Source organism: Conger conger, chromosome 2 (genome assembly GCF_963514075.1).
Source record: "Conger conger chromosome 2, fConCon1.1, whole genome shotgun sequence".
In the NCBI taxonomy this organism is placed as follows: domain Eukaryota; kingdom Metazoa; phylum Chordata; class Actinopteri; order Anguilliformes; family Congridae; genus Conger; species Conger conger.
Genome location: NC_083761.1, coordinates 73,519,470 through 73,537,295, shown reverse-complemented (window position 1 = coordinate 73,537,295; position 17,826 = coordinate 73,519,470). Strand labels below are relative to the sequence as shown.

Genomic DNA, 17,826 nt, shown 5'->3' with positions numbered 1-17,826 from the left:
ATAGACCGACAGGGTTATTAGCTCCCGGTAGTTATCAAAGTCTGCCTTAGGTTCTATGTTCTGTACAGCTACATATCACACAAATATCTGGCAGTTATACGTATGTTACCATGGAATTTCCCATATGGTGAACTCTGCATTCCTAGCCCAGACAGTTCAGGAGCCGCCCGCCCTGGTCGTTCCGCACGGCTGCCCCCGCACCTGTTTCTGGATGATGTCGCTCTGGTTGGCGGTCTGCAGCGACTGCTCCCGCTTGGCCTCCAGCTGCTGCCTCTTCTTCTGCTGCTGCTCGCGGATCTGCTGGATGCGCTGCAGCTGCTCCTGCACGCTGGCCGTCTGGATGGTGACCACGTTCTGGATCTGGTGCGCCTGCACCTGGCCGCCCTGCTGGATGTGGATGGGCAGCTGCAGCTTGATCTGCTGGGGCACGGCGCCGCCCTGCTGCTGGGCCTGCTGGATGTGCGCCGCCACGTGCGACTGGATCTGCGACAGCACCTGCACCTGCTGCTGCAGCTGGGGCACGGTGATGAGCTGCGGCGGGTGGGCGTGCAGCTGGAGCCGGGGCCCGGGGCCCGCGCCGGGGGCCGGCTTCACCGCCGCCGGGCCCACCGTCTGCACGGCGCCCAGCGTCTTCACCTGCAGCGGCGTGGGCGACTGGATGGGCATCTGCGCCTGGGTCTGGGGGGGCAGGTGGGCCTGGGGGGCCGCGGGCGGGGTGGCGGGGGCCAGGGCCGCCGCCTGCACCGGGGCGGCCGCCTGCTGGGCGGGGAGGACGGCCGTCTGCGCCTGCGACACCTGGGGCACCAGCGAGGCCTGGGGCACCTGGGAGAGCTGGGGCGTGGCCGGAGTCTGGACCTGAGGCTGGGCCGGCGGGGGCAGCTGCGGCTGCAGAACCCTCTGCTCAACGGGCCCTGCTGGGACACGCATCCACAGCCAATCAACACTCGGGAGCCCCCTGGCCAGCCAATCGGACACCAGTATTCAACAGGAGATTTATACGGCTAACTCCGACATACTTTCACTGAAACGGAGAATCTGAACTGGCTGTACTCGACAGGACGGCGATAAAGAAAGACGACTGTGTGGAATGGAACAAACAGTTCTGAATCTGTGTTCTCCGTGGAATTGATGAGTAAAAGGAGAGACTGTGCAAGTGCCAAAGAGCAGAACGGGAAGGGAGAACACGCTGAATTAGTACAGACTGATTATTATTGTAATAAATATTTTTCTAATATCGCACTTGACATTTCCTGAGCTAGTTTTTCTCCATTTTGTGTTTTTGTCTTGCGTCGCACATTCTCTCAGCACACCTGTAATACATCTCAACGCATTCTGCACTCAGCCTACATAACAAAACTGCGACAATACAGCACGGTAATGAACACGCCGAAAATCGAGACCTGAACCTTTATTTCAAGAAACTAGTTTCGCAACATTCGCCGTCGTAATCGCGAAACGAGGTCGCCGCGGGCTGCAGAATTCACTGCTGCGATGGGAGAGGCGTGAGGCGCGGCAGTCGTAGGCGGTGAAAAAGCAGAAGGAGAGGTACCTGGTGCGGAAGGTGTGGTGCTGGTGGCGGTGACCGCGGTGACCTGGGCGCTGGCGGCGGACACGGCTGGAGGCATGGGGGTGAAGAGGAAGCGCTGGAGCTGCCCGTTGGGCATGGCCGCCTGCATCAGCTGCTGGCCGGGGCCCGGGATCACCGTCACGCCCTGGGGGATCACCTGCAGCTGGCCCGTGGTCTGACCCTGGCCCTGGATCACCACCGTCAGGCCCTGGTTCCCTCCCTGCGGGACACGCGCATACGCACAGACACATACACACACACGCACACCCAGATACAGACACAGACACACACACAAATGCAGACACACACACACACAGACAGACACAGACAGACACAGACAGACACAGACAGACACAGACAGACACAGACAGACACAGACAGACAGACACACAGACAGACACACAGACAGACACACAGACAGACACACAGACAGACACAGACACACACAGACACACACAGACACACACAGACACAGACAGACAGACACAGACAGACAGACACAGACACACACAGACACACACAGACACACATACAGACACACACACGCACACACACACACACACACACAAATGCAGACACACACAGACACACAGTGGGTCAGTTAGGGGGCAGAGCACAGCCAGAGAGAAATGAGTAAATCGGGGGCAGAGATAGGCCGGCCAGCCAGCCCACCGGAGCCCAGTGTGGGTATGGATGCTGACCTGCGGTCTTTCCATAGCTGCGCCATGCTGCTTCTGAGACAAAGGATAAAGTATGAAAGAAAACAATTCAGGTGGGGATCCAAATGAAGGCAATTCAGGAAATCACACGCACAAACACAAAATCAAGGCAAAAACAAGCAAAATTACAAACGAAAACAGAGCAAACATAAGAAAAACAAATAAAGTATTGCGAAATACATACCCTTCAGCCCAAAACAGTATTTCAGTAATCAAGGTATAGTGAACAGAAGCATCTCATTTGATACACCCATGCACACACACACACACACACACACACACACACAATACAGCCACCACGCAGGACACTCTCTCACACACACACACACACACACAATAAAGCCACCACGCAGGACACTCTCACTCTCACTCTCACACACACACACACACACACACACACACACACACACACACACACACACACACACACACACACACTAAAGCCACCACGCAGGACACACTGATGCACACACACACACACACACACACTAAAGCCACCACGCAGGACACACTGATGCGCACACACACACACACACACACACACACACACACTAAAGCCACCACGCAGGACACACTGATGCGCACACACACACACACACACACACACACACACACACACACACACACACACACACACACACACACACTAAAGCCGCCACGCAGGACACACTGATGCGCATGCGGGGCGATGTGGAAGGTGTTGGCAGGCGGACAGACAGAAGCGAAGCGTGGAGGACAGGGCAGGGCGGGTGGCAGGACCGGGGCTCACCTGCGCTCCCTGGGTGAGCTGGGTGAGCTGGGCCAGGGTGAGTTTGACCTGGCCCTGCTGCGGCCGGGGCCCCTGGGGGGTCTGGGGGCCCGGGGCGGCGGCGGCGGGGTGGGGGGAGGGGGCGGCGGTGCTCAGGACCCTCTGCCCTGCGCTGGTCTGCACCGTGCTGCCGCTGGAGATGGCGGTGGACACCGGCTGCCCCCGGATGATCTGCGTCACCACCTGCTGCGTCTGACCTGGGGGGTTAACACAGACACAGACACAGACACAGACACAGACACAGACACAGACACAGACACAGACACAGACACAGACACAGACACGTATGCTCAGTAATGCGCCACAGCACAACCCTCAACAGTCTCTGGGACCGATTATTCAAAACCACGGCATGTTCTAGTTCCTATTTCACAATGGCAGCCTGCTGAGTTATTATTCCCCATTTTCATTCAATCTGTCTCGTATTAAACTCTCAAGTCTCACGGAACAGACCGCAGAACCAGCTGTGGTGGAAACGCTACCTTGAGACAGAAACATTACATAAGATTTGTAAGAGAAAGAAATAATCGAGTCAAGCAATAATTGCACATAAAATACAACAAAGGCAAAAGTTTTTCTTTGATAGCGCATGCATGGAATAGGGGTGTGGGGCTTTGATGAATGCTGTAGCACATGAGTGGAGAGTCTACCCAGAGATGGTGTGATAGTGTCAACTAACAAGACCTCTCAAGAGACTCCCATAGAAAAATTTTTTTTTTTAATTTTTGTTCTGCTTTGATTTCCAAATATGTTATATACAATAAAAAAATTATTTCCAGGCCATCTGGTAACAGAGATAGGCGCATGTGTTCACACAGCTGACCACCACTCTGAATACGAGTGAGCACAATAAAAACAAAGGCTAAGACCATTTTTGGTACGTCCGATATGTAGGGTACGTGATTCTTAAAACAAAAGAACTGGGGAGCGAGAGCATTTAAATTGTGGATAACCTTGTTTGTAAGCTCTGATAACAAGAGAACCATGCTTATTTTATTCTGCGTCTTTAGATGGGGTGGGCGGTCCAATACGGGTGGACTTTTTGAGGGCCTCAAACGGTCGGTCATTCTGGCTAAACAAAATGAGAGGAGACCTACTGGGAGGGAGACATGCAGCCCCACACCAGGTCCAGAGGACATGGTCTGGGGGCCAGGGAGACATGCAGTCCCACACCAGGTCCAGAGAACATGGTCTGGGGGCCAGGGAGACATGCAGTCCCACACCAGGTCCAGAGGACATGGTCTGGGGGCCAGGGAGACATATAGGTCCAGGGGACATGCTCTGGGGGCCAGGGGGACATGCAGTCCCACACCAGGTCCAGGGGACATGCTCTGGGGACCAGGGGGACATGGTCTGGGGGGCATGGGGTCATGCAGCCCCACGCCAGGCCCAGGGGAGAGGACAGAGGAGACCTACTGGCAGGGAGAATACCTGGCTGCACCATCAGGGGGGTCCGCAGGATGGTCTTCCCCAGGGCGCCGGCTTGCTGCAGGGGGGTGCGGATAACGGTCATCCCTGAGCGGATCTGAGCGCCAGCGGTGATCACCTGAGGGAGCGGGAGAAACCTTTCAGACCCTCTCAACAACACGCTCCATCAAACACACAAACGCACATATCCTACTCAGTACGGAACTGATTTTTGATTTTCAAAAAAAAACAAAAAAACTAAACAAAAAAAAAACACCTGTCTGTAAATCTGATTTCCTGGATATGACATCTTGCACATGTCAAGGTAAAGACGACCTCGAAATGCAAAAACAACCTCAACATTGCATTTGTTGATCTGGAAACTAATGGGGAATAACAGCCAAGTCGTATTTCTAGTCAACATGGTTCGAGAAGCACAGATCTGATTTTCCACTATCAGCGATGGCCAGCATCTTACATTTCAAGGTTCAGGTGACCTGAAACGCTAAACCAACACCATTGTATTTGTTGACCTAATATTAGTGGGAAAAGTCACACAATTCATGCCTCTATTCATGTCGGGTTCAAACGATACAGGACTTCCGACTTACAAAATGGCCGATGGCAGTCATATTGGATTTTGCAGTCTAGTGGAAGGTGCCAGAAGCTTCCAGAGGGGTAAAGGAGCATGTTTCATGAATTTAATCTGACTAACTCCATCGTCTTACGAAGAGGCATTATGCTCAAACGCTACTTTCCGATGTTATTAAAGACACGGCGTTTGGGGACACATACAGTGTGTGGACTGTTCCTCTTTCCAGCACGTGTCACTGCAATGAACATCGTATAATGCAGTAACGGTCATCACCACCATGTGGCGCTCTGCATTTATTTTCTTCTTTCTGTTTCACAGCTCAATGTGCGAGTAAAACATCAGAGGCAATGTGAAATACTTCCGGAAAAAAATGTCACCACCCATCTATTGGGTCTCGATACAACACAAACCTACTATTGGGTGTTGATAAAACAGAAACCCCTGACCTGTATCTTTAAGGAGGCACTACTTTCCGCAGTCGCCCATCCCACAGCAGCCTGGGGGAGGTTTACCTGCTGAGGAGGGGGGGACCCGGTGACAGAAGACGGCGTGTTGGGCCGGATGTTGATGGTGGTGGTCCGAGGCTGGAATGAAGTGAAGGTTTGCTGGTTGCCTGCGGTGCTGGATGGAATGATACCCAGAACTTTCTGCTGGACCTGCATCACACCTGCAAAACCCAACAATCATTATTCAACTACACCTGCAAAATCCAACAATCATTATTCAACTACACCTGGAAAACCCAACAATCATTATTCAATCACACCTGTAAAATCCAACAATCATTATTCGACTACACCAGGAAAACCCAACAATCATTATTCAACTACACCTGCAAAATCCAACAATCATTATTCAACTACACCTGGAAAATCCAACAATCATTATTCAACTACACCTGCAAAATCCAACAATCATTATTCAACTACACCTGGAAAACCCAACAATCATTATTCAATCACACCTGTAAAATCCAACAATCATTATTCGACTACACCAGGAAAACCCAACAATCATTATTCAACTACACCTGCAAAATCCAACAATCATTATTCAACTACACCTGGAAAATCCAACAATCATTATTCAACTACACCTGGAAAACCCAACAATCATTACTCAACTACACCTGGAAAACCCAACAATCATTATTCAATCACACCTGCAAAATCCAACAATCATTATTCGACTACACCTGGAAAACCCAACAATCATTATTCAACTACACCTGCAAAATCCAACAATCATTACTCAACTACACCTGCAAAAAACTAAAATCATATTATTCAACTACACCAGCAGAAATCAACAATCATTCTTCAACGACATCTGCAGAAATCAACAATCACAATTCAACTACACCTGCACAAATCACCAATCACTATTCAACTACACCTGCAAAGTCCAAAAATCATTATTCAATCACAGCAGCAAAAAACAGCAATCATAGTATTCGACTACACCTGCACAAATCAACAATCATTATTCAATAACACCTGCAAAAAACAACAACCGTATTATTCAACTACACCTGCACAGATCAACAATCATATTTTTCAACTACACTCTACAATTGTACAAATCAACAATCATATTACTCAACTCAACCTGGACAAATCAACAATAATTATTCAATCACACCAGTACAAATTAACAACCATAATGAAAATCAGTAACTCAAAACACTGCTGGATAATTAATTGAGAGGATTTACTTAACTGCAGAAAAGTGTGAAATTCAGAATCCATTACTCAGCATAAAAAAATGTAAATAACCCCTTTTCCTCTCTACAGGTACAGTAAAATCTGTGTACATGAATGATTTGGCATCAATGACACATTAGTTTACACAGCATACTATGGCTGTATATGGAATTTAATGCTTGAAGGTTGGTGGTTCAAGCCACGAGTGCTTTGACCCCACATTGCTCCAGAAAGGATTGTCCCTTTCTTAGTCTCATCAACTGAAAGTTGCTTTGAATAAAGGCATCAGTTAAATAACAAATTACTAATATTATTATTAAATAATATTGATTGTGTAGGCATCGTTGATTAATAGGCTTCATTTATTAATCTTACTTCTCAATACATTATTTGTGGGCTTCAAAACTTTCATGTCTCAGAGACCTTTAAATCACAGCCACTGTAAATATTAGCAGAGCTGGTAAGACCTTCCAAGAGCCACTCTTAAAGAGTCACCATAATCATCACCAGGGCAGTGTTTCCATCACGTAAGAATCCTCTAAACTTGTGTACGGATGCATTTCATTAATTCCCCTTCAGACAAAACAAGCGTTTCAGATCCAAGAAATTAAAACATGAAACGTTTAAAGTTATCTTCCGCCTCCGCCCCCCCCCTGTGGTCTGAGTTAACCACAACTGATCAGGTAAAGATACGTAATACATCAAAGGTGAGTACCCAGTCGGGGGGGATTAGCCGGGGCTGGCAGGGCTTCAAACGGACACTTCTTCCAGGGCTGTTTGCGGAGCTCGTAAGGAGCCGCGCGCGCATAGCGGGGTACCTGTCCGAGCGGCCAGACCCCAGGGTAAACTTGTTTTCATGCTCACTTCCTCAAACCGCTCCAAAACAAACAACCTCTAAAAAGAGTCGCGCTGGAAAAATACACGGTCTGTTAATACCGTCTTTTGAGCGAAACACGGGTGTCAGAGGAGACGGGAGCCGTGTTTGTTTGCGGAGTAACTCAGCCCCCCTTCCGCTGAAGGCGAGCGTTTCTCCCGTGCGTGTTACGGCTTACGGAATCCACCTCGCCCTCGCCCCTCGCCCCCTTCTCTCTGTTCCCATTAAGGGCAGCTGGGAAAAGGTGCGCCCCGGTATCCAGTGACTACACCGCTTCTGGCTTCCGCACGCGGCTTCCAGATTCCCCTTCGACGGCAAATTACCATCATTAGAGGAGACATCAATACTCGACGCAAGACGATATCAGGTATCTAACCAGATGATACCCCCATCTAATCACGGCTAATTAGATCAGATTTGTCCTTGATGAGACGAAACGCTGCTCCGCGCTGAAAGGAACTCTACGCTGACAGAGACGGCCCGCGCGCGGGGGGAAATCGCGTCAGACCAGCAGGCCAACGCAAAGGGCAAACTCATGCTGTTCTGATTATCCTCAAGTTGTGCTCAAATTGGAAAAACCTGCAGCTGGCCGGCCGCCAAGAAGGATAAACGAGATGCCGGTGCAGACTGCACCGTATCCGAAGATCGGCCTTCAGCGTATCTACTTACATGTAAACACAAGCCTGACTTGTGTATTTACAATATACGAGGAACATAGTTTTGAAAAAAATAAAAAAAATAAAATAGAAAACATACTTCTCAGGCCTAACTATTAATCAGGAAAAAAATATCCCCCCTGAAAAGCGTTTTTTCATGAACTGGGTGGTGGTTTAATTGGTCCTGACTAGTGAGAAATGACCTGGCTGTGGATATTAACGTTGAAAAGCTCAGACGGCTCGATTACGTTTCGTTTGCACATGAGACCGGGAAGCAGGAGCTTTCAGTTACAGTGAGCTCCAGGTGGCAGACACCCCATCCCACACACCCCTCCCCCATCCTTTGGACACTTTATGTACCTCCTTGTGTGGTTGGCACATTGACAGTGACAATCTTGCTGTTGGCTGGGAGTGGCAGCTTGGCAGTGATGACTTTGCCAGCCATTGTCACCGGGCTACTGGTGATCTGGAAAGTCTGCCCAGAGGTCGTGGAGGCCACCGTGGCAACGGAACTGGTTGAGGCTGCAAAGCCAAACAGCAAGGCTCAAGCCACCATTTTAGGCCACTGGCACGCAAAATGGCAAGCATTGAAACACGAAAACATCCACACACTTGTGATTTGAAGATTCGAAATGGCACGCAGAGGAACTCACCTGGACTGGCCTGACCCTGTTTGACCCATGAAGCAAACGTTTGTTGGAAGTTCTTGTTCTGCTGGAATGTCACTGCCGGGGAGCCCATCTTGGTGGCCAGTACCACTTTAGTTCCGGGGGTGACCTGGCTGGTCAGGGAGCCTACCATCACCTTCTGAGGGGTGGCAGCCTGAGTCGCAGGGCTGCTGGATGGTGTGGATGCTGTGGTAGTGCTGGTGGCCAGTTTCTGCTGCTCCAACCGTTTCTGTAAAAAACGTTTCGGCTCTCACTCAGGGCATGTTCTCTATGAGCAGCAAATATGTCATGAAGCAAAGCAATAAGTAGATGAGTAGTATGCAACTGCAAAAAATACACTCACCGAGCACTTTATTAGGTATTTATTATACTTATTTTTTAGACTTCTACTGCTATAGCCTATCCACAGGAGTTAAATGAATTAATTATCTAATTAAACTCCACACAGCTATTATTTTGAACAAGCCCCTATCAATGAATGAGTCAATAACTCAGAACAAGCAGCGTGCATGTCATGACAGTTGGGTCTGTTGTTTTTCAATTACACTACTACATCTACAAGTAAAGTATTTGCCATGCAGAAATATCACTACTACTAATAACAGTGGTTCATCAGGTTACTGATGTTGTACTGCTATTTATTTTATTTTTTTACACGACTCTACACACAATACACGATTGTAGGCAATGCACTGCTGCCACAGGATTGGATGATTAGATAATCGCATGAATAAGTAGGTGTAATAAAGTAAAAATGTTCCTAATAAAGTGCTGGGTGAGTGTATATACCAGGTAGAAAATGAACCAAACCTGCCAAAATTTCAACTGCGTACGTTTAGAATTATTCAAGAGCGGGTGGCAAAATAAAAGCCGGGATTTCCCTCAAAAACGCCTTTAAAAAGACAAACCACCACCCCCTGTGTACTTGTGCAACCCCAAATTTAATTTAGCGACAGATCAGGAGGCAACTCTGCGAGGTGGAACCCGAGACTCATCTTCCCACCTGCTGGGCAGCCAATCTCTGCTGCTTTAGCTGAGCCTCGATTTGGGCCTTGCACTCCACTGCTTTCTTCTGCTCACTAACCTTTGCCTGCTCTGCAGCCTGCGCCTTCTCCTTTTCAACTCTGAAACGGCAAGAGAAACGGGGCGTCAACGCAGGACCGGGGAGAGCTTCACGGCACCGTGAACCACGGCGGGAGCAAAAGGGGGACTCGATTATGACAAAGACAACGAGGTACTCGGTCGAACTCAATAACCACAATATACTTGCAATACAATAGACCAGGGCCGCCCGACCCCGTTCCTGGAGATTCACCAGCCGTGTAACCTTTTTATTCCAAGCGCACCCCATTCAACAGCCAGAGATCTCATTGAGCAGCAATTAGTAATAACGAGGTGTGCCAAATCAGGGTTGAAATGAAAACCAACAGGAAGGAAGCTCTCCAGGAACAGGGTTGGGCAGCCCTGCTGTCGACCGACAAACAAAAAATGATTCAAAGAGAAGACGCGTCAACGCCCAAGTAAAACGTGTGTGACCTGACACCAGTTCCTCAGGTAATTAATCAGAGAGACACTGAGGTTGATCTGATGGCACTGTGCCGTCCGGCAGTGATTGGCATGGCGCTCTTGCCTTTCTGAAAAGGCTCTGATCTCCCACAGGTCCAGCTCCTCCTCAGCCACCCACGTCTCGATCACCACCGGTCCCGTCTGCTTGGGGGCCTCTGGTTTCTTGGGCCTCAGGGCGCTCGAGCGCAGGCCCTTTCTCTGGGGCGTCGGCGTTTCTTTGGGGGAAGGGGGGCGAGGCGTGGGCAACATTTTAAATTCCAACAGCAGGCATCTTACAACTTTATTGAAAACCCAACAACTCAAAGTTCTGAGAAGGTGCAGGGTCAACCACATAGTTACAGGATTAATGCTGCATTTTCAATCAGTTGGAGTGTTTGGAAATGGCAAACCGAATATTTGAAAGTTACCACGGTGGGAAAAAATGCCCTACCTTTGGGGGTCTCGGGAACGCCGATGGGACAGATGATCTTCCTGATACAGTACTCCGATCGGATCCCGTAAGGTCCAACATCTCTGCGTTTGATGATCTCCGTTGTGGTGATTTCAGTCTCTGAAGTTTCTAGGAGGGAAAAGGCAAGGACAGGCTGCAGGTTTGGGCTGGGATGACAAACCATATTCAATAACTTCAAAACAACTATTCGACTATTTCCAATAAGATTCCAGTGTGTTACACATTATAATCCTTTCGTGTAAAGTAAAAATTGTGGTGGTTTATAATTTTCAGGTCATCCATTTGACAGCGATATAATATTTGCTGGACTGGATTTTACTATTTACTATTTTTTACTATTTAACTGTTTTGTGACGACACACTGATGGTTGGGTACGTTATATAACAGTGGGAGTATGGTTTAACTGTTTTGTGACGACACACTGATGGTTGGGTACGTTATATAACAGTGGGAGTCGTGGTTAAACTCTTTGATGACTGCAACACTGGTGACTGGACGCCTTATGACACTGCCAGCATTGTGAGGAGATGTGCAGTGTCGGAGGTGTGGGTGGGTGCAAAGACGGAAGGGGGGAGTTGGATACCTGTGCGCTCACCTGTGCGGGTGGTGCCCCCGGTGGAGGAGGGCTTCACCGCCATGTCGTCCCACCTGAGGCACGACCACAGCAGCCTCAGCATCAGGCTCACCCCCGCCAGGGACTTCACCGTCTGGAGCCGGTACCTGAGGGCAAGACCCAAACACGCACACCCGTCAGCGCAGACCCACAATGACGGCTTTTCATTCACTGCAGTCTGGCGTACTGCACACAAGCTGCAAATGAAAAGTGAAGCATCCCCTCAATTTTATTTCCCCAGTGAATTATGACCGTCAGGAACCGGACTCGACTGGCTGAGGGACCCTCCTGTTTGGCTTGGGCCATAAAGCTGAACTCATGTTTTGGAAAAACAAGATGATATACCCTTTTTCTGTGCTGGCTGAAACAGAAAAACATCCTCTGCGTCACTTTCAAGGGCCGAACACTTTAAAGCAGAGGATTCACGCCTACGCTCACTCCAAAATTCAGATCAAAAACAACAAAAGGGGTTTAAAGAGTGAGTGAGGGATTACAGAACAAATCCCAAAAAGGGATTATAGAACAAACAGGAGAGGAGAAACAAATTCCAAGCACAATAACCACCCCTAATAGTGAGAATACACTTAAGGAATATAACATTTAGAACAGGGCTGCCCAACCCTTTTCCTGGAGCTCTATTGTCCACAATGAGATGCTTAACTGTTGAATGAGTTGTGTTACAGGACGATAAATCTCCAGGTACAGGGTTGGGCAGCCCTGATATCGAGAATACATTTAAAGGCGATCATCTCATCATCCATCATCATGCCCACCTCCACGTTATGCCGAATGTTGGCCTGGGGGAAGGGTATGGCCAGATATCCAAGGCCGGTTTGGCCACGTAGCTGAAGACGGGCACCTCCCGGATACCGCCCCGCCTCGCCAGCTTCCTCAGGTCATCGTTGGGCAGGACAAAGATGCTCTTCTTGCTGCTCTTGGTGACAAACTTGCGGTAGGAGGGGAGCGCCGTGCCAGAGCGGGTCTTCTTGGTTCTGGAGAACTTGAGCAGCCGGACCCGGTCCCTGGTGGTGTACTCCTTACTGACCGTCATGGACGTCACGGACGTACCGGCAGCGCCCGAGGTCGCGTCCGTCACAGTGGTGGTCACGGTCGTCTTGCTCTCCTCCGTCACGGACAGCTGGCTGTCGCGCACGGGCGAGCTGACTTTGGTCACTGTGGTTTTGGTCATGGTGGTGAGGGTGGAGACGGCGCTGTTCTCCGAGGTGGAGACCACCGCGGGCGTGCTACTGTGCGTGCTGGAGACCTCGGCGATCTGGACCGTCTTGGACTCGGTGGACACGGTGGTGGTCGTGGTGGTGACCTGCGTGATGATGGTCTTGGGCGGCGGGGCCGCCTTCGGCGCGTCCACCCTGGCTTCCGAGCAGGCCCCGCTGCTGCTCTCCTCCGTGAAGTCGTTGCTGAGGCTGGATTCCTCGGCGGACGGGACCGGGGACGGGACGATCTTCTTCGGGGGCGCAGCCTCCGCCTCCATGGGCTCCGGCTCGGCGCTGTTGACCTGCTCCGGCCGTCTGAGCTCCACCGGGGTGGCGGAGCTCTGGGCGGGGGGCAACGGCGAGGAAACGGTGGAGTCCACCAACTCGCTGACGTCGTTCCCCAGCCGGGGCACCTTCTCAGGGGGCAGGTAGTCCGCATCCGGCGCGGCGACCTTCCCGCCGTCGACCGCGGGAGACGGGGCGGCCTGCGGGGAGGGGAGGCTGGTGTTGTTGGGCTTGTCCTTGGATCCGTCCGCAGCCAGGTCGCCGTTCATCAGGGGCTTCAGCGGATCCTTCAGCAGCGTGACTTCCGACGTGCCCCTCGGCGAGAAGTCGCCTTCCGAGTTCCCCTTGGCGACGTTGTTGACCTTCGCCTCCAGGTTGTTGGTCAGGTCCGCGTTGGACGCGTCCTTGGCGGGGGCCTTACAGTCGCGGAGAGCTTTATTTTCCGCGCCGTCTTTCCCGTTCACCTGAACCGCGGGCGCGGGCGGCGGTTTTCCGGTTTCCGCGGCGGCGCCGCCTCGGTTCTCGTCAGCGCTGGCGTCGTCTTTGCCCTTGTGCTCCCTCTCGTCGCACGCGTGCTTCTTGCCGTTCTCCTCAGCCACGGTCGATTCCGCGCGGGCGTCGGGGAGACACACTTTTTCCTTGGGCTGGGGTTGAAGGAACTCGGATGACTGACACGACCTGGCCGGCTCCTCCTGCTTGTGGTCTTGGCTTTTCGCAGAGGTTTCCTTAAGCTGGGAATTACCGTCAGGCACGGGCTCCGGCAAAGCCGATGACGTCACCGCGCTCCCAAGCTCCCCCTGCTTAGCCGCGTCGTGGCTGGCAGGGGCGGCGGCGCTGCCCTCCTGTTCAGCAACAGTCTGTTTTTCCCTCAGAGACGCGTCAGGCTCGGCGTCCGCAGTCCTAAGGGCCTGAGACGCGGGCTCAGAGCCATTCCCCCGACAGCTCGAGTCCGAGCTTACCTCCCGTCTCTCAGGCGCAGCTGCGCTCTGCTTTAGCCCCGCGCCAGAGCCTTGCGACACGGCGCCATGTTTGTCACCATCCTGAGCGGGAGCTGGCGCAGGGGCCACCGCCCCGGCTTTCTGACAGGCCGTCTGGTTTTCTGGCCGGACGTTCGGGGACGCGGTCGCCGCGGCGGAGGGAACGGCGGCGCCTCCGCCCGTCTTCGGGAGGCCCGGCGCGTCCGGCCCTTTGCCAGGCGCGGCAGGGGTCGCCGTGACGACGGGCCGCGCCTCGATCTTGAGCTTGAGGCCCGGCTGGGCCGCGACGGGGCCCTTGGCGGAGGCCTTGAGGAGGGAGGACTGCTTGAGCCGCTCCAGCCTCTGCTTCTCCTCCAGGGTGAACTGCCTCACCCGCCGCTCCAGCAGCCCGTCCAGCTTGGAGGCCTTCACCTTCTTCTTGTACGCCGTGCGCAGCTGGAAGCCCTCGCTGACGTTCACCACGTCGTAGTTGAAGGGCCTCTTGGGCTCACCCGTGCCCCTGGCCTCCTCGCCCTCTTTGGGCTCCTCCTTCATGTCGCTGTCGTCGAAGGGTGTGGGGCTGATGCTCTCGCCCTCTTTCCCTGAGGAAAAAAAAAGAAAAGTAAACCTTAACGGTTGTCTTTACCTGTGTTATTTACTTCTGTGTTAGGATGATGCCTTTACGTTTGGCTAGGTAAGCAGTTTATTCTTACATTTGTGTGTTGCGGGATTACCATTTAAAAAAATACAAAATATGTAATAGTCTTTTAAAAATCTGATGATCAAATAGGCCCTGGTCCTTATGTTTGTTGTGCAGGTAGCAGTTGAAATTGTACTGCCCTCTAGGGTCTTTCAGCGCACTTTCCCTTGGTTATGGGTATGCACTTTTTTGTTTGTCGCTCTGAATAAGAGCGTCTGCCAAATGCCATTAAAGCAATGCAATGTAAATCAGGCAAATGACGACAGAAACCAAGCTGCCATCTTACTGCCATTTAAAAAGAAGGGCTGTTACTGTCGCGTGTGGGAGAGCGCGGGGCGTAACCCGCGTCTCACGTGAGAGAAAGCAGGAGAGCAAAAGCACCTTTTTCTTTGTCCTGTCCCGAGTCTGTCGGGCTGCCGTCGACATCCATCTTCTCGGCGTCGTCCTCCGAGTTCTTCTCCTGATCGTCGGACTTCTCCAGGGGCCGGTCCTTCATCATCGCCGCCATCTTCTCCTCCACCTTGTTGTCCTCCTCCTCCACCTCCTCCCCCGCCACTGCGCCGGGGAGGCCCCTAACCTCGTCCGCCCTCCTTTTGGAGGCGTCCTCGGCGGGTTTGTCCTTCGCCTGGCCGTCCCCGCTGGCCTTCGGGAGACTTTTCCGTTTGTCCACATCGCACGCGGTCATCGGCTTGCCGCTTTTGGCAGCTGGTGAGAAATTAACGCAGTGACAAAAGGATTAAAAATAATAATAATAATACGACGACTGGGTGTCTCGGTGGCGCAGCCTGTAGAGCACTGACCGCATGCTCATTGCGAGCCGCGACGTCGGCGGTTCGAATCCGACCGCCCGACATTTGTCGCATGTCTTCCCCTCTCTCTCGCTCCCATTCTTCCTGTCTCTCTATATTGTATACTGTCCAATAAAGCTGAAAAAGGGCTAAAAAAATTTCTTAAAAAAAAAATTATAATACGATGACTGTATTTTGTTTAGAACAGCACTTCATGTGTATTTTACTAGTTATGGATGTGATGCTTTAACTTGTAGAAGAACCTATGCACTTGTGAGTCGCTTTGGATTAAAGGCGTCTGCCAAATGACTAAAAGGTAAAATGTAAATTTAGGGAAACGTGCACATGAATTCACATCTGGCATATGAATCGGGGATAGATGAGGGGGTGTTTTGTTAAAAGGGGAAAGAGGGGGAAACAAGGGAGTCGCAACCAAAAACAGACAGAGAGGAGAGGCTCCGTACCCTCCAGCTCTTTGCGGTAGTTGACGTTGGTGTTCCCCGGTAGCTTCGGGACGAAGCGGTGAACGTGGGTCTTGCTGATCCAGCTCCACCCGCCGTACCCTGTCACTCGATACTCCTCTCCTTTCTGCTTCCACACCTTCACACGGGAGAAAAAGAGGACACACAAAAACATAAGGCACGGGCAAATACCGATCGATCAGTCACCAAAACGCTTATTCATCATCGACAGCACTGTGGCAAGCTGAGAACCAAATCACCATTTTGGCTTATAAAGTGGTCAGTGTTCCCACAAACGAAAGACCTCGAAAGATTCACAGACAGTATTGAGGGTCAGGAAAAAAAGGGCTTAAATGTAGCTCAAGTTGTTTGCAACAAAGGGGGGAAACATTGTGCTTGTTTGACTTGAATTGTATACCTCACCCGATAGGCCCATTCCGCTCATGTGACACTGCGATTTAAAATGTGTCAGGCCTCTAGATAACGGCCCGACTTTCTTTCTCAGGGGATAAAGGGATAGTGGTAATTGGTGAGGGTAACTTTTGGCCGGGGAAAGTACTCGGGGCCTTGCCAAGCAAGTGCAGCACGGCTAAGAATCCCCAGAATGTTAAAATGCTGCTGCTGTCTTTGGGCTGAAAGAGGACTGAATGACTGAAGGAAAAACTATAAGAAATTGCATTGTGAGCGGAAGCCAATCCGACTCAGTTATTCACTGTATCAGGTGTCTACCGTCTCTTCATGCTTCCAATTAAGAGGAATACTTCTATGGCGAAAGTTAGTACAGCGCATAACACCTACTGCTGCCTGGCAAATACCCCCTGCAATCTGCCACAGCATCATATTTACACTGCCTTGCAGAATTAAAAATAAAAGAAAATGATAAATTAAATTAATATGTCACTGCAATGGAAAAGTTCTGGGGCTCCAGAAGAGGCGACTCCGGCTCCCGTCGATGGTTCCCCATGCCCTTTAGGGCCGGGTGAAACTGGCTCTCTCACCTGGTGCTTGATGGGGAAGGTGTACTTCACCCAGGTGGCCTGCTGCATCGTCTCTTCCTCCTCCAGCTTCTTCTCCCTCTTCTTCACCTTCTCCTTCTCCTCCCTCTCGATGGAGGTCATTCGATGCAACCTGAAAAGGGGATTGGACAGGGGGGAAAACATATCAAGGGGATGCTTCAAACGTAGCGGCTGAGAAGCTCGGCCAAGATCAAAGGCGGGAGAGGTAACACCCGGGTTGGTTTTGGCACAGGTCCACAGATAACAGACCCGGCCCCTGGCACGCCCTGGGGGTACAGGGTGGGCTGCTGCACGCGCTCGAAACACACCTACCCTGGACAGGAAGCCTCCTCGCATAGCATAAGCATATTCCGCCCTTTGAGCGGGGCAGATGCGGTCAGACCCCAGGAATTGCAGAACAGGTAGCGGGTTCAGGCGTAAATATTTTCTTACACGCAGGATTGCATTTGATCTACTGCCGATCACCTCCCTGTAAACATCCTCAGTGACGCACGTCGGGGAGGGTCGCCGTTAGCGTTAGCGCTCTCTTCTTCTATTGATGTCGTGACCGTGGAGCACTGAACACAGCAAAAGAGGGAGGAAACCAATGAGCTTGGCTCGCGATCGCCACTTACCTGGTGTGTCCGAGGGAGTCCTTCCATACGGGCAGGAGGGCCACCGGCTTAATGGCGCACTCCAGGATGGCCAGAGCCAGGGCGAACTCCCGCGCCTTGCTGCACATTTGCACTGCCTTGATCCAGTTGGATCTGTCGAGCAATAATAACATGAAGCCCGACAA

General features: G+C 51.4%; 1 protein-coding gene across 20 annotated transcripts in view; it reads right to left on the bottom strand.

Moving 5' to 3' along the window:
• bptf (bromodomain PHD finger transcription factor) overlaps window positions 1-17,826 on the bottom strand; it is a 54,053-nt gene that overhangs the window by 9,030 nt on the left and 27,197 nt on the right. For 5 of the 20 annotated variants that reach the window (XM_061227573.1, XM_061227580.1, XM_061227674.1 and 2 more), the window contains 17 exons: window positions 17,663-17,794; window positions 17,031-17,160; window positions 16,036-16,171; window positions 15,165-15,488; window positions 12,402-14,685; window positions 11,599-11,735; window positions 10,994-11,122; window positions 10,628-10,778; window positions 10,001-10,121; window positions 8,983-9,226; window positions 8,690-8,851; window positions 5,609-5,763; window positions 4,511-4,640; window positions 3,056-3,291; window positions 2,269-2,301; window positions 1,550-1,787; window positions 202-914 (listed from right to left, as the gene is read on the bottom strand). In XM_061227573.1, coding sequence (XP_061083557.1) covers window positions 202-914; window positions 1,550-1,787; window positions 2,269-2,301; window positions 3,056-3,291; window positions 4,511-4,640; window positions 5,609-5,763; window positions 8,690-8,851; window positions 8,983-9,226; window positions 10,001-10,121; window positions 10,628-10,778; window positions 10,994-11,122; window positions 11,599-11,735; window positions 12,402-14,685; window positions 15,165-15,488; window positions 16,036-16,171; window positions 17,031-17,160; window positions 17,663-17,794 — 5,455 coding nt within the window. The remainder of the gene's footprint in view (window positions 1-201; window positions 915-1,549; window positions 1,788-2,268; window positions 2,302-3,055; window positions 3,292-4,510; window positions 4,641-5,608; window positions 5,764-8,689; window positions 8,852-8,982; window positions 9,227-10,000; window positions 10,122-10,627; window positions 10,779-10,993; window positions 11,123-11,598; window positions 11,736-12,401; window positions 14,686-15,164; window positions 15,489-16,035; window positions 16,172-17,030; window positions 17,161-17,662; window positions 17,795-17,826) is intronic. The other 15 variants (XM_061227601.1, XM_061227728.1, XM_061227617.1 and 12 more) reach the window with 12 other exon arrangements.